This window comes from Ischnura elegans (genome assembly GCF_921293095.1).
Source record: "Ischnura elegans chromosome 13 unlocalized genomic scaffold, ioIscEleg1.1 SUPER_13_unloc_1, whole genome shotgun sequence".
Lineage (NCBI taxonomy): Eukaryota > Metazoa > Arthropoda > Insecta > Odonata > Coenagrionidae > Ischnura > Ischnura elegans.
In genome coordinates this window covers 3,942,239-3,959,260 of record NW_025791657.1, presented here as the reverse complement: position 1 = coordinate 3,959,260, position 17,022 = coordinate 3,942,239, and the positions used below count along the sequence as shown (strand labels likewise).

The window sequence follows — 17,022 nt, the reverse complement described above, 5'->3', positions numbered from 1 at the left end:
TTCTAAGTGTATTCCGTCAGTCAGTACATTTACTAAATCAGTAACCTGTACCTTTAAATAGGTGTATTTTCATATTGAATTTAAAAGAAAACAATGCAGTAATTAATGCTCGTATCATATTAACAAACATACTTCACATTCTTCAATGATAATTTTAAATTAATTCGTACTATCACAGTCACTTTATTAATATTACATACAGTGAAACCTTGATCTATCATTTTTAAGTGGATCGATGAAAAAAATGAATGCTGGATAACTATGAAAGTGGGGCACTGGGACATATAAGCGAGGTTGTCTATGGAGCACGAAAAACAGGATATTGGTGAATAATAGTGACATTCTATAATAACCCATACTGGAATTTAGTTGTTGAATGGAACACATGAATTTTATGGAAAAACATTGGGCATGTACTTGATCCGACTGATATGGCTACTACAATGAAACTTAGCTATTTATACATTATGCGCAACCAAGCAAATTCTAAGTACATAGCAACCCATATCCACAATGTGTCGATCGATGTCTAATTGAGAGCTTTCTTCACTTGAACCTGGTTTTGTTTAGCGGTGAAAGGGTCAATGTAACTGTATATTTCCTATGTTCCATACATTCCAGCTACCTACGCAAGCGAACGCCTTGCTTCTCGTGGGTTACTCATGCAATCTCTATTCCTTAACCAATTAACGGCTAAGGCTAATATCTGGTGGAAATATTTGAATTTATCATCATATTTAGTCTTAATAGATACTAGAAAAGAAATTTGAGGCTCTAAAAAATTTATTTATACCAAAAAAATAATGGTGCGTTTTCGCACCTTTGGCGGAATGTGGGTACTTCGGTTATCATACCGTGAAAAACTAAAATCTTTTTCTTTTCCACCTTTTTAATTTATAAACACACAGAAACGCATAATTTAATATTTAAAATCATTATGTTACCGTTCATACTATAAAAACTCTCTTTTATTAATGAAAATTATTTTAATATAAGGGCACATTACATTTTACCCAAAAATATACATTGTGCCTATTACATTACCTACACCTTTCCTTGTAACCTTTTTCTCGAAAATATGACCTGCATTATCTTTTTTAGTGTCTGCTAGTAAAGAATTACTAGAAGGTTTATCTTTTTCGGATTTGATGGTCCTTCTGCATGTGTTTCTTAGTGATTGCCATAACTGAATAGGTCACTTTTGATTGACGTTAGCGCGTCATATGATCTTTGAGAAATCAATTGGAGACATTTTGAGCCAACTGGCCCTCCTATAGATTTTTAATGAATTAGTTAACATACTTTCCAGTAAATTGGTAAGCAATGTCCACCACCACTTTTTCCCTCTGATTTTGATTCTATAATTAGCGTTTGCAGTATCGTGATGTATAATCCACCTATGGGATTAATGTAATGACAGAACCTGGGGAATAGTTATGCCTTTTCTTTCAAATGGTAATTTGGCTATTTGTTGCTGGCCACAATTGCAACAGAGGTTTCATTCCATTTGACCGCGAACAATTCAGATTCCTCGTCAAAAGCATAATCAATTTTCAGAGGTTTATTCCAAAAGCTTTAGGGTCTTCAAGCGAGCACTTTCCAGTTCTATTTTCCCGAGTGGTTCAAGTTACAAAGGATCGCCTTTCCTTCAGTGTTTGGAACAAGAAACATGTATAAGAGAAGTTGTCAAAAAATAACCGATGCTGAGTAATTTCGGGAATTATTTTCAAGAGATGGGAAACAAAGATAGCTCTTAATCCTACCTTCACTCCATTAGAGTTTGATTGTTTGAGAGTTTGATTTGATGTAGCCCTGCATACGAAAACAAATTGGATGAGGCAACCATCTGAAGAGCAAAGGCACCATAATTTGAACCCTAATCAAATCGGTTTATTTTGTATCAACATTTTTGCTGAGTGGCGTCCAAATCACGGAACCATTTGCTCATCCATAGAAAGGTTATGAGAAAATATTCCAAACGGCAAAAAATTAGCATTCAGCATAGTAAATATTGGTCTCAGCTTTGCACATTTGTCCGTTTTGTCGAGAGAAAAGGTGGATATTTTCCTTTATCTCTTTCTACTCATCGTTTGAGGAACTAATTCAACCCAATTATTATTATAATATCTTTAGACAAGTACAAGTTCTGCTGCGGGAGCACATGATACCTGGAGAGAATCAAAATCTCAAGACACTTCTCAAGTCTACAATACTAATTGTAACTGATGCCTACTGCTACAAGTAACATATATTGCTTTTTTTGAAAAATATGCCATTCCCCGCCAAACCTCGTCGTCAAGAAACCAGAGGAAAATGTCAAATGGAGACATACCTCCAAATTGACGTCTTATTTTTTTCGTCATATTCCTTCTCTTTTGATATTGGACGACACAAAAACTTAGCATCAATATCCTTTTTCTATTGTGGAAAAAAGTGCCTTTTATCAGGCGACTGGATATCTTTTTTGGTGCCCTGATGGCTTTCCTTCTCCTTCTTGCGCACTCAGCCGGTGCTCTACTATGCCATCGCCTCGATGCGTTTGCAATGTTACCGCGATGTCATTGTTAATCGGCTTCACAATTCAAATGTTATCATCGACGTCTTCATCAGTCAAGTTCTTAACGTCTGGCGGTATTTAGACAACATCCGTGGCGTCATCCACAGAATCCAGGGTTTCCTCTAAAGTGGTCAAGATATCTTGGGTGGACATACACCTTCTTTTATTATCCACCTACAGTCGTCTCGGAAAATTTGATGAAATGAAAAAGATATTTTTTTTCACTCTTACGTTGCCTGAAACGTTGATATTGAAGATGTAAGATCACCCAGTTACACCCGACATACCTAACAAATGCGTATAGACCAATGAGACTAACTTCTTGAAGCTTTCTTCTAGTGTTAGAAGGTAAGATCCATTGAACTATACATAGCAGTGATCCGTTTCTGAATGACCAGTGCTGTTTGAGAAACAGTATATTACACACAGTTGAAAACCGATAGGTCTCGTGGCGGGTAATCGAGCTGCTCATTAGTACACAATGGCTAAAAGAAGCCACATTTTAGAAGACGACAGCTGTGAGACCAATAAGATATAAAAGTACATTTTATGGTATTTAAAACACAACAGGGATTAAATTGATTCACCGAATAATTATAGGGTGGCGTACAATATTAGTGACCAAGGTTTGCTACATTTGTCTCTCGGTACGGTGCCTCATCCCGAATCCGCCATACCCCCAAACGCCAAAGGTGAGAAAACGCACCATTATATGCAAGTGTCAAAATTGTTCATCTCTAAATATATTATTTGGTTTTAAAAAATCTGAGTAATTACGCATTATTAGTACATTTATGATACTTGTATTAGGATTCATAAATATGCTTAGTGCACTCGTAAAAAAACATTAAATTGATAGCCCTCGATGAGCTAGAAATCTAGTAAATTTAGAATAATTATAACTAAATAATCACGTCAAAATTATTAAAGAAAATGGTTTAAAAAATAAGTTTACCATCTAAAGGCTAATTTACTATGGAAAAACTATTAAATAACGGAGGAAATTTTTTTAACGAACTAATTAAAAAATGGTGCGTTTTCGCACCTTTGGCCGTAAATGGGTTAATGTCTGCTTTAACTTCTACTTTTCCGTTCCTACGGATAACTAATAGGTCAAGTTAATCGCAAATTGTTTTTTAAGGTAAACCTCAATCCATTCATTTTGCGTTGGCGGGAGAGCTTTCGCAAGAGCCCGGACACCCACGGGAGGCTTCGCCAAAGGGGAAGTACAGAGAGAGAGACTGAAGCAGCGAACATAATGTTGCCAAATGAACATAGCCAGCCTATTTTGAAACTGAAAAAGGCTTCAGTCATGGGTGGCATCGTAGTTTTTGGACCAGGCGCCGAGACAATATACCTACTCATTTGGAAGGTTCTGAGGATAATACTTTCAAAGAAGCCCTTGACATTGTCAGCTACCTCGCTGCATGATGCACCGTTGGTGAAAGGGATTCTTAACGACACAGGAGGAGAACACATGAGGCTTGGCAACACTGAGCAACGAGGAGATTAACGATGTCAACTCGACGGAGGTCTGAGAGCGACTGATTTAGGCCACGCCTTCTGTTTGCTGATTGGCAAAGAGGGAATTGGAACGTGTCGAGAAGCTTTAATTAAGATGCACTGTTCTTTGTTCCACAGAAGTTTTAATAACCGACCCAGGTTTCGACAATACACCATGTCATTATCAAGGCACCGTTGATTCCAAGGCACCTTGATAATGACATAGAGTATCCTCGAAACCTTGGTCGGTTATTAAAACTTCTGTGGAACATACAACAGAGTATCTTCATTATGTTTCCTGTCACCGAGTTCCACCAAATGTCGCCGTCCAGCCTTAAGTTGGTCGAGATATTTTCCCTCCCCTCGACCGCACTAGCCTCAGTCAAACCACCTCACCCTCAAAGATAAAATGAACACTGATTAGGAAACTACGACGACAAAGTGAGAGAAATAAGCTACTTCTAACTCGTTAGAGACCATTTAGAATACACTGCCAGTGTTTGGGATCCTCATTAAATTGGCTTAAAAATGGAGACAGAACGCGTGCAAAGAATATCTACCAGGTCGGTGAAAAATCTTTACGATTGTCTTGTTATTGTAACTGACCTGTACGATAAACTTGGATGGGAAACTTTCTCGGACCGTACAATAAACAAAGACTTAACCTATTAGAAAAATTCAAGATGAGTGCATTCTTCGATGAAGTTAGCTATATCACGAACACTAGCGTACTACTGCAGATGAGATCATGAGAATAAAATAAGAGTTAAAGTCTGTACAACATATAGATTCAGAATCTCGTTTTTCCGCGATCAATATGAGACTATAACGGCAGACTTTGAACTCATAAGTAGATTAGGTGACTTGTAATGTAGCTTACGAACTTGCCTGTACATGTATGCCTGCCTGAATTTTCTTATTATTTCTAACAGTATGTTCTGCATGATCTACGTTTATTGGCAGATATCCTTGATGAGCAGTTAGCAAGATTTGCCTTTGCATGGATGTGGTAGTATAATTTGTTATTATGCGTAACTTTTTTTGTACCGTGTAGTGTGCATGTATCCTGTTACATGCTACACGTGGGAATCCTATTCCATGCTGCATGCTGATAGATCACTCCCTGCCAAACACCCCAGAGTTGGCTTGCAGGGTATTATGTAGATGTTGATTCCTCTTACGTGTGACCTCGACTTAAGGCTGCGCACAGTGGTCCCAAATCGAAAAAAGTTGGCCGAAACTCATTTTTTCCACTTTTTACCAGGAAGTTTTAAATTATGTGTTTGAACTTTGCAGTATATGGCCTACATTATTTCGTATCTGATTGGTCTGTGTGATTATAGTGTTGACCTATGTAAGCCGTCATACATGGGCATCTTCAGCCCAAAACGCCTGACGCATAGAAATAGTCGATTTTAGGGAAACTCAACTTAATAAATAACTATTTTAATTTCACGGGATTCATCTGTTAATTTTTATACGGTGAATTTGCATACTTTTTCACAATATAGTTTTAAGTTTTGTTCGTTTATATTTTTTAAACAGTATTTAATTATTTATAATGTTAGCTACTTTTGGGCCTATTTTAGTAAACTGAGTCGTTATAGTTTTGTGCTCCTCCGTACTCCTCAAAGATTCCCTTGCAGAATCCTTGGGAATTGTATATACAACAAGATGGAGAAAAAAACTTGCCTATACTTGCTTATCCGACATCTACAGGGTTTTAAGTCAAGCGGTGCACCGCTCCACTGAGGGCGGCTGGCCTGCGGCCGGCGGAAGACTGAATGGCATTTTTGCTAAGATATTCCTGTATCGGTGGTCGAACTCGCATGGTGTATGCTAAACCCTGTGAGATTTCATACTTTACGTTTTTCACGCCTATCGTATGAACACTTCTCGTATGTACACTCTCCTTCAAATATTCATGAAACCAATGAGGTCTTGTTTTCATACTCTTAATGAAACAAATTATGAGTGATCAAAAGCGACTACATAAGTCCCTATGCGAGATCTGACAATAACCACTGGATACTTTTCTCTGCAAAATTTTCCTCATATTTTTATAAAGGAGAGATTTCTTACATGCTGGACAGCGTTGCCAGCACATTATTCCGAAATAAGGTCTTTGTGCTAGGAGATATAAATGCCTTCTTATCCCCTTGCCGCCGCAGTGCCGCCAATAATTGTTCACAGGATCATTTAAACAGCCCGTAGACGTAGATAGGGAAATGAGGAGAAAAAAGTGGTCCAAACCAACCAAGGTTGCGTGCATCTTGCAGTACATTTTTTCTTATATAACAATGAGGATAACGGTCTCCCTCACCATGACCATTGCACGGATGTGGTGCATATTTCCCATTCAATTTAATTTAATGGTTTGCTTAGTGAAAAAGTGCTTAGATCCGAGCTATGTTATCTGTGCCAACTCGAGAAGCTTCTCCTGTCCAGATAATTGAAGCACTTGGTTTGCCTTGGCATTCCAATTTCAGAATAAGCCGGAAACTCAGAGATAATTCTGTATATTGTGACGGAACATGAAAACGCCACATATTTTATTTGGTGGGGAGGGCATCAATGGTCCCGATTACGGAATGATCGAACAATTATTGAGTACTTTGAGACACAAAAAAAATATATTTTCCACTTCAGACATAGCATACACACACATTTATCGAACTTAAATACCCTGATGAAAATGAGTGAACGAAAAATGCACAAGATGATAGGATTCAATTGCCCCCCCTCCAAAAGAATACAAAAAGAAACAATTTGTGATTTTTAGGATTCGTGGGCCGAGTTTACCATTTGCCCAAATTAAGTTTTTAGGCTGCTTTCGTGGTAACACTGAATCAGATTTCTGACAAGGAGTCAACAGTTTGGTGATTAGATACGGCGCGCCGTTCTGCGCGCGCGCATTTCTCGCCTCGAGGCTCTCTCCGTCCGCCGATTTATAGTGATGTGGAGGGGGATGATACACAGGGGATGGGTTATTTTGGGACAAGAGGGGTTACACTTGGGCCTCACTGTTGAGTGGGGCAACCACAGGTCCGTGCTGACCAAACACTAAACACTTGTGAGTCACTTGTACCTCATGCCCGGGGCATGACAAACTATCCACGCACACACTCCGACATACGCACGCTCATCCACACATATGTGATCATCCCCTACTCGGGTCATTACACAGCGAAAGAAAATACGTGACATACGGTCGGTATGTCACAATATGTTTGTATATTTTATTCAATTTTAACTCATATTTCCGGTTTTTTTTTGGTTAAAAAAAGACAACTTGTTAAAAATCACATTCATCGTTTTAGCAGTAAATACTCTTGCTAGATTTGAATTATGGATGCCGCAAATACGTACCTTGCGGTACACATGAAAAATTCAGAGAGAAAATAATATTCATTAGCAAATAAGAAGGATTATGTCATGGAATATTTGGTAATAAGATTTCTACTGAGTGAAATCAATCATGCCAAAAAAATCTGACGTGCTCTTTGCGAGGTATTTTTCCCGAAATACCTTAGAAAGTGGAATCAAAGCTTGAGGACAAATGAGCATTTCAAAAAGACGTTCAAAAGCTGGTTGCAGAATGAATTGAAATTCCTCCAGAAGTGTGTCAATTCCCTCTTACATCTTGTGGGTGCAAATGATTACCATGCATGCACAGTTGGCGAATATATGCAGTGTTTAAAAACAATCATTAATTAATCTCAATCATCATACTTTTAACGGTGGAATTTTAATTCAGAATTTCATTTTAGACAAAAAAACTACGAGTAAGTTAAAATAATAATAAATTAGTAAGAAGTATTGGACCTGTTTCCATAATTTTGAAAAATCAGCGAACTGATGCTTTGGATGCATGAAATGTAATTATTAATATGATTTGCAATTATCATTACAGGTATCGATGAAAGACTTATCCTTCGACTTTCAGTGATATTGAAATCCCTATACAGTGGCTATGAGATACATAGTGAAGCCTTCAGCCATTATGTCATGGAAACAACTGAGCTGTACACCAAGCTATGTGGTTGGTATGACATACCGCCCATGGTATATTAAGTACTGACACATGGAACGGAAAATGGAAATGAATCCTTTCTTCCAATTCGAGTTTTAAGGGATGAAGCATTGAAGGCCAGGAACAGACATGAGGAAATTCCGAGAGCACCGTGCGACAAAATCCTCATGAGTGTTAAATACGAGTAATGCAGATAACTTTCGAAGGCTCCTTTTAATATCTGAACTTTACATTTTAATTACATCAGAAGTTCTAAAAAAAAAACGAGGTCAGCCCATCAGGAGAGGTGAGAATTTGCTAATTTCCAGTGATTCGCACAGCGACAAAGAGTCAGGTGGGGTGACATCGGATGACAATTCTTTTAAAATTCGTTTTTTGGGATACGTTAAAGTGGTTATATTGAAATTTGAACAATGTTCTCCTCAATTTCCATATCATCAGTCAATGTATTTAATCTAACGTGACTTATCTAATACATGGAATCCAAAAATGTGTAAGTCGGAGTAGTTTTTCTGATCTCGGTATCTCGCCGACTATTCTGATGGTCACGGGTGCGAATCTCAATTTTGTATCGCAAGTTTTATCAAGGCTTTTACCTACAATTTATTTATATTATACATTAAAACTATATTGTTGTAAGTTCTCCAGTAACAGCACGTTATCGCCAATCGCAATGACATCTATATCGAGATTTTCTAAAAATTGTTTGAATAAAAACAGCGAAAGAACGATGAAATGAAGAGATAGCGTTTAAGTAATGCCAAAATTAAATTCAGGCGATAAAAATAAGTAAGGAACCTTCATTTTTGTATCAAATTTATGTAAAATTGGGATGTTATTAATTTTTTCCTGCTTTTTTCTATTTTGGACCACTGTGCGGCGTGATGACTCCATGGTGTGACAAAATCTCCAGTTCTCTTGGAATGTATGCATTCTCATGCAAGGCGTTAACAGGGATGAACGGTCCCAGGATACTTTTCGGATCTAGAACCGAATTGAATCTTTAAGTTCAGGACTATAAGCATTCGAGTTAAGTTTGAAAAACCCTTTCATCTTTACACGTTCAGGTTTTTAACGGGACGGTCTCTCATTGCATACTAAGATGTTTTTCACGCGCAAATGTTTCAATTATGGCAAGGAAGATTGGCACTTTCTCGCCATATTCTCCCCACGCAATTTCTGCACTTGGAATGCATTGGTGTTTTTTTCCAAATTATTTTTTTTCATACTATGGGACACTTTTTTATCAGTATACCATAAATTTACATTGCTACTTCACAAACTGTGACATAATTAACAAAGTTTAGAACATCATAGACGTCAATGTTGGTGGTGGATTTCGGAAATTGCTGCTTAGGAAACATTTTCACATTCAACGTTTCAATCCTCCTAATGGGAGGCTTTTCTCTTGATAACGCTCCCAGTAGGAGTGAAACGTTGAGTGTGAACATGTTACCTAAGCAGCAATTTCCGAAAACAACCACCAACATTGATAAAAGAAGCTGTGAAAATCTTCACACAAAAATCATGGACGTCACTTGCGGTGAGGTGCGGAAAGAGAACGAGACAGCGAGAGGAAGGAATGAACAGCAAAAGTACGTAAATGAGAGGTGGAGGGGAGGAGGTGCGCTCGCTCCATCTTTCAAGAAACGGGGCTACAAACGAGGGAGCAAGGGACGAACACGTCCGATCATACATATGACGTCATTGCATTTAAGCAAAGCTAGACGAATAAACTTGATAGTTTCTGGCTTTACTTTGTAAAAATCCATTCTTAATAATAAAACGTTATTGTACTTTTCCACACGATTTAATTAATACGACCGGTTTCGTCGCAGAGGCGACATCATCAGGTACAGAAATCGTTATAATAACAGTTATTTTGTTCTTGTTTATCTGGTTGCTATTACGTTGGTAGGGGAGGGTTGCGTTGGGGTTGGAGCGTCACTCAGCTTCAGGGGAATCTCCAAGAGCGGGGAATAGTTTAAAAAAATATTGTCATTTGCTAAAATTCCATTTTTTATATGCTTCCTTATCTCCAACTCCTCCAAGCAGTCCATCCTTCTTCTCTTCCCCTCAAGGTGGAGAATTTCCGGAACAAAATTGCTCCTGTGGTCACTCTCCCATAGATGTTTCGCGAAATGCGATTTTTCTAACTCCCCGTTTCTCAAATGCCTTCCATACCGGTCGTATTAATTAAATCGTGTGGAAAAGTACAATTATTATTATTATAGTATTCTACCGATTCCATGGAGTACTGAAGAGGTGATCTGGGAGCCTCCCTTTCCTTCCAGCACTGCCTTCTTTAATTCACTGTAAGGCCTACTCTCTTTCAATCTATCTAAAAATCCTATTCTTTTCCTTCCCCTCCCTCGTTTCCCCAACATTCTACCCTCCAACACCATTTTCAACATCCCTTCACCGCTAAGCACTAACTCCATCCAAACCTTCTGTCTCCTGCGTATCTCATCTAAAAGCTGCCTCTGCTCGCCAACCATATCCAACACTTCGTCGTTCCTTTTCCTCTCCGTCCATTTCACCCTCTCCATTCTTCTCCATACCCACATCTCGAATGCCTCCAATCTTCTCTCGTCTTCTTTCCTCAGTGTCCACGTTTCCGCACCGTAGAGAGCTACACTCCAGATCAAACTCTTCACTAACCTTTTCTTTAAACTCTTACACAACGATCCTCTCAGAAGCTCCTTCCTGCTCATGAACGCCTCCTTCGCTAATGCTATTCTCTTCCTGATGTCCTTACTACTGTATCCATTTTCCTCTAACGTACTGCCTAAATACTTGAATTGTTCAACCTGCTCAAGTTTTTCACCACCCACCTTTATCTTGAGTCTCACATTCCTCGCTCGTAATGCTTTACAAAACCGCATAACCTTAGTTTTCTTGTGATTAATCCTCATCCCATACTCCTCGCAACGTTCGTATAACGCATCCACAACGTTTTATTATTAAAAAAAGCTAGACGAGCATGTGCCTTTCGTTTCCAGTCCCTGTCGTCTTGTTTGAGCGTGCTCATGCTACACCTGTTCCTCTGAAAATTGTTCTCTTTGTGCAATGCTGAACAATGGTTCAGCCTTGGTGTGACTAAACATTTTTACTTCACCTAAATAGAGCATAAAACTTAAATGCAGCGAGAGATGCGTTGCGTTTGGTCTCATTCTTCATTTATCCTCGCGCGTTTCATCCATTTTTGTAAATGAAATAGGGACATCTTCCTTCCAAGTAGGTGAATAACCTAGCATTTTCCCCCCAGAAACAGAGATAAATTAAGCTGGTTGGCCTAAAAAGGCCTGTTGGTGAGACGGGGTAGGGATGGAACAGGGAATGATTATATATAGTTAGAGACACGTGAAAATCGCGTATGCGACAAATGCGATATTTATGCGGTGCACGTGAATAAATGCGACATAGGTGCGATATTAGGACTTTTTAATATTGAAACCGCAGAGTTGCCCTTTCGATGGCAAAATTCGTACATTTAGTGCCGAACGCCGTTGAAATGCTCCGCCGAGACTTACCGCTTTTTTTCTGGGACTCCTTGGGCGCGAAAAAGCTAAACCACCGCCACCAGTACATTTTCACTATGCACTGGTGGCGGTCCGGTTCACAAGTATGAATTAACTACGGTAATTAAAACACTACCAAAGATCGTCAATGATCTATATTTACCGATAATGAATTTTGTGTCTTGACTTTTCTGCCATTTGCATTTGACATTGAATCGAGTTCCTTCATGGCATCATCTCGTAGATATTGCGTCGTTTTAAAAAAACACTCCTGGATATAACATTGTTACATTTTACTCGATCCCTGCCGCAAATTCCACGGCAACCGGGTCGGAAGATGGTCAGTAGCCATCACCGCCAAAAATGTCGTCAGCACACAGGTCTGACTCAAACTCGTCGATCGGAGAGCACATCAACGGTTTTTGGCGGCAGCGCGCGGCAGGAGGCCAGAAGACACCACGTGAACCGGGACTCGGAGTGAGCATTGTGTTCTCACCTCGAGTCAGTGCCGTAGCAAGGGGGTGGTGCAGGGGGTCCCCTCCCTCCCAAAAAATATAAAAACACAGTATCTTTGCTTCATAAGAGAAAACAAAACACTGAAAAATAATGAATTCACTAAAGATTTATTTGACAAATGAATTTTTATTATAATGAAAAGTGTTAAATTTAGTTTAAAACCATCAACTTAGTTCTCTGTTTTTACAAACTTTTCGCCTCCTTTTTTTTGACCCCCCTCCAAACGAAAATCCTGGCTACACCTCTATATTCAGTCATCCATTTTGGAAGTTTCGCGGGAAAATTCATCTACATTTACATACTACACCGCAAGCCACCTAAAAGGCGTGTGGCAGGGGGTTTTAGGGCACCAGACGCTTACAAATAAAAAGAAATTGCTCTAACGAAATTATGAATAAAATTTATTCAACTTCTTATGGTTTGGGGGAAAAACGAATTTCCACATCGACCCGTGGGAAAAATATCTCTCTCAACTTATTGCTTCCGTCAGACTGGGAAATAGAGTGGGGCACTAAAATTATGTTCTCCGTGTCGCCGCTAAAGATATTTATTCTTAAACTTGCGTGAGATTCGCCCTGAGACCTTGGCACTGTCGTTCCCAGGACTTTCGTCTGGGTTAAGGGGGGGACTTCTTTGGTGGAATATTTTTGAAAAGCAGGATAGTAAGCAAAGGGTTTTGAACTATTTTAAACGCTTTTCACAATCGTTAAAACTTCACTTTTCAAAGAAATCTTCTGTAAATTGAAGGTATTTCAATGCTATGCGTTATTTTAAGATGAAGCGATGCTATTGTGTTTTTATATTTTCGGGAGCGTAAGGGGTCCGAACCCTCCACCCCTCGCCACTGGACGTTGGGACTTACTGTTTCATAAATGGTTACATGTATTTCCACCGATAGCACTGAAGAGGTTGAGAGAGAACCTGGGTAGAGTCTGCGATATTAAGCATGTTTCATTTATTTCAAATATTTGATTCATGGATAGCTTCCGATCGACTAAAACACCACGAAGTTTGATTGAAATCTGAGATTCTGTTTTGTCACACTCCCCTTGCCACAGATAAGAATATATGTAGAGAACGAATTCATGATACCTAGGCCACCGTGACTGGTGTGTGCTGAGGCAGGAGGGAAAAATTTCAAATTACTTGGACGAATTGAGAGCGGTTACAACAATACATGTAGGTCTAAGTACAACTGCGTTGCGTGACACTAAAAGATTTATTCCAGGGTATACCCTTTTCACTGCCTTAATTTATTTAAGAAACATTTCCAATATTCTCATCTAATTGCTATATTTAAGGTTCCATTTTGTTGGCTGCTTCGTTACATGCATAACTTTAAATAACAATGGTTCTCAAACTGGCGTCGCAGCGGCATATCTGAATCACACTGCTACATATAAACTTCAATTCCATTTTTCATAGCTTCAACAATATTCGGATTAGTCTATTAAATGCAGTCTCTCCTATTTGGCGATGAATAGCATTCTGTGACCTGACTTTCCCTGGAACCCTCGTGTTCGGGGATCCGTAAATCGGATATTTATATTGTTCTTGCTGTTTTCTAGGTGTTGTTCATGCTACATGTACATAATATCCAGCGAGCCACCTCTAGGGTGAAGAAAGATTTCGTGCTTTCCCGTCGAATGGACTTGGTGAAGAGTTCTCGGGATCGGCACCGGGTCAGGAACTCCATATCTGCCGACGTTTCGATGTCCGACTCGGTCATCGAAACGTCGGCAGATATGCAGTTCCTGAACCGGTGGCGATCCCGAAAACTCTTCACCATATATCACGTCTAAGGTGTTTGACAGGGGTTGAAAGATGATCAACATCCAGCATGCAAGAGGGCCGCCATGTGCACACTACACGGTAATAGAAATACCATGAATATTATTAAATTATGTGTGCAAATTCATGCAAGGACATACTTTCCAATAGTTAGCATTCCTGTAGCGAATTCATGTAAATTAGAGACATGCAGGGAAAACAAACTCAAAGGTTCGTCCTAGCGAGTGACGTAGTTATTTCCATAAATTGAAATACCCTGGCCATTCTTTATTGTACGAGAGATGAATGACAATTTAAATTTATCTTTTTTGCTGCTATTGTTGTTGTAATAATCACCATCGTCATCATGGTTTTTAATATAATTATTTTTCAGTATTGGCAAGTACATGTAGGAGTTACATGTACTGCGTTGCCTTAAATTTTAAGAGAGAAATTCACCGAGTTTTTCCAAATAATTATAACAAAATTGCCTTTTTTTCGTTGGATTTTAAATATTTACTGGCATTATTTTTTGATACATATACAGGGCATGCTACAGTACTAGTTATATTTCAACTCAGCCATTGGTTTCGAAGAATGCATTATATCTCAAGCAGTAGGGCCGGATCGAAGGGGGGCACTAGAGGCACGGACCTTGAGTCACTCACTAATTCAGGGCAACCCACCAAGCATGAGCCGTCTGTCAATATGGAGGCAAATCTTATAATATTGGAAAAACGGAGAAAAATATCATGTATATGGGGGTTCGAAGCGAATCTGGGTTGTATTTGGTAAACATGTATTTCTCAATAATGACATTAATGAATGATTGACGCTGCTGATAAAAAAACACTTCGTTGGTGTTGTCAATGCAGCTGTGAATAAAACCAGAGGCACGCCGAGCAGTGCCGTTGGAAACAGAAATTGCGCGCGCAGTTCTGCGTGCATTTGGGAAGGCGACGGCCTCAGTTTGGTACATTACTAATAAATTTACTGAAAATTGTGTAACTTGCATTTTCTATCATTCCGTTACAAATTGCAACATCTTGAAACGGTGGGACTCCCTTATCCCAAATTTAGCCCTGTAAAAAAATGTGATTTATAATTCTTTCTCTTCTTCCTCTCTTTTCTCTCCAAATAGGGATCTTACGGAATCCTATCCGCTGTGGCCAGTCCATCGCCTTTTCATCACGCCATATGTCCTGAATATTTGGCGCGTTGACTTTTACGACGACGCCATTTACCACTTTGAAACCTTGATTATAGCCCTATCTTGGCCATTTCTATTGGACGGCGGACATCCGTTGGCATACTACCGGTGGATCATCACGGCGATTATATTAGCCTTCAACTTTGTATTCTTGCGAATGGTTCTCAAGTACAATGCATCCAGGCATAACCCCACAAAAGAGTGTCCTAATGGGCCCCCATTCCCTTCCTCGATTAGCCTGGGGAAGAAGCTGGAAGCGGGAAAATCTGTGTGGGAACGTTTAGGTGAAATGTACGCAGGAAACTAAGGGCCGTATTAACCATTTGGCCACGGGATTACATTATTTTAGCTACCAGCCTGTACGGGAGAGAAGCAAAAAATATTCTTCCCTCTAGTGAACTCTGTCTCCCAAGTACTGAACCTTAGGATCCATGTCTACCCATCCTTCTTCCTTACCAACGGATTGGCCCACCTTTGGACAACTATCATAGGCATATTAACAGCGTAAACCGGGAACAAAACCATACGAAATGGGCAGTAAGAAAGGAAATGTCGGGAGGCACTGTGCGCTGCCATATGGGATGGCCAGGGAGTGTTTAGCTGCATTAGCAATCCCAACAGGAGGGAAAGTGCTCTTGGGCCTTACCCGGGGAGCAATAAAATTTTTGGAAACTGCATTAGGTAGTCGAAGCAATGTTCTAACATATAAAACCGCTCCCGCAGTCTAAAGGTTAATAGCCGACTCTAAGGAACCCCCCTAGGTCTATATTGTCCCTTACGGTACCCACGCATGAATTTGATATTAATAGTGTCCTCCTAAGCTGCAAGGGAACGTTTATAATTACCACTGTTCTCCTAGGGGCCCCTTGAGAAATGATCTCCTAGGGGTCTCTTAGGGAAACGAGTTTTAATACGACCCTAATACAGGCACCCAGCGACATATACGAGCAATCGACTCAAACAAAATAACTACTAGTAAAATATGATGTTATTCTTTCCAATAATCCAGGAAGACGTTTTAGTTAGTAACATTGGCACAACGGTTCAACAGAGGCCGTTACAATCGGATAGCAACTACTCTATCGTCATCAGGGCGCATGGTGTCGAATCCTAATGAGTTTCACCCTTAATATGGTAGAATATTTGTCCGTTGAAACATTGGTGATTTAAAACCAATTACCCTAGTGGAAATGTGGAAGAGACTTCAAGAAAAAGATTAGAAAACTGAACTTACGGGATAATAAATTGTTCTGTGATAAAATATGAACAACATAAGGTAATTTTCACATTTAAAATACAATTCCACTGCCGAACATGGCTTAGACACTTTATGCCATGCTCAAAGTGTGATTTTCCATTTACTGTGGTAACCGTGGGCAGTACTGGAACTACAACCTAACGTGTGAAGATTGCCATATGCTGCGTTGTTATATCGCGGATATATTGCGTATTTCCACCATATTGAGCCTGATTTTTTAAATGTTGCTGTTTCGTCCTCCCTGGGAAGTAAACAACACTACCGAAACATTGTCGTTCGTCAACTCATAGACTTGGTGTGAGACTCATGGTAACTTCGTTAATTCCCTTGTTTATTCTATCGTGTCGACCACATGTCTTTCCTGCCTGTCACCGCCACGGTAAGGAAATCCGTTTGGGGAATAATCTACTTGATGGACTTGAGAAAAATACTACAGGCATGGAGCCAAGAAATGAGTATATGCTGAACGAGTAATAGTCAATTGGGAGAAGAATTGTTTTTAAAATCGATTTAGGGCTGGGCAAATAGCAATCTAAACTGGTTTTTTGGATTGCCTGAGACAGTATAAAAGCTCGTTTCGGAGGTTATATCCCGACCAAATTTAATTCGAATGTAGATTTGAACAGAGGAAGAATATCTCATCAATCTTTCCGT

At 39.4% G+C, this 17,022-nt stretch overlaps 1 protein-coding gene across 1 annotated transcript in view; it reads left to right on the top strand.

The window, feature by feature from the left end:
* LOC124172497 overlaps window positions 1-7,983 on the top strand; it is a 173,176-nt gene extending 165,193 nt beyond the window's left edge. Inside the window, exon 28 of the mRNA XM_046551936.1 lies at window positions 7,974-7,983. Within this exon, the coding sequence (XP_046407892.1) occupies window positions 7,974-7,983 (10 nt within the window). The remainder of the gene's footprint in view (window positions 1-7,973) is intronic.
* The last annotated feature ends 9,039 nt before the right edge of the window (window positions 7,984-17,022 follow it).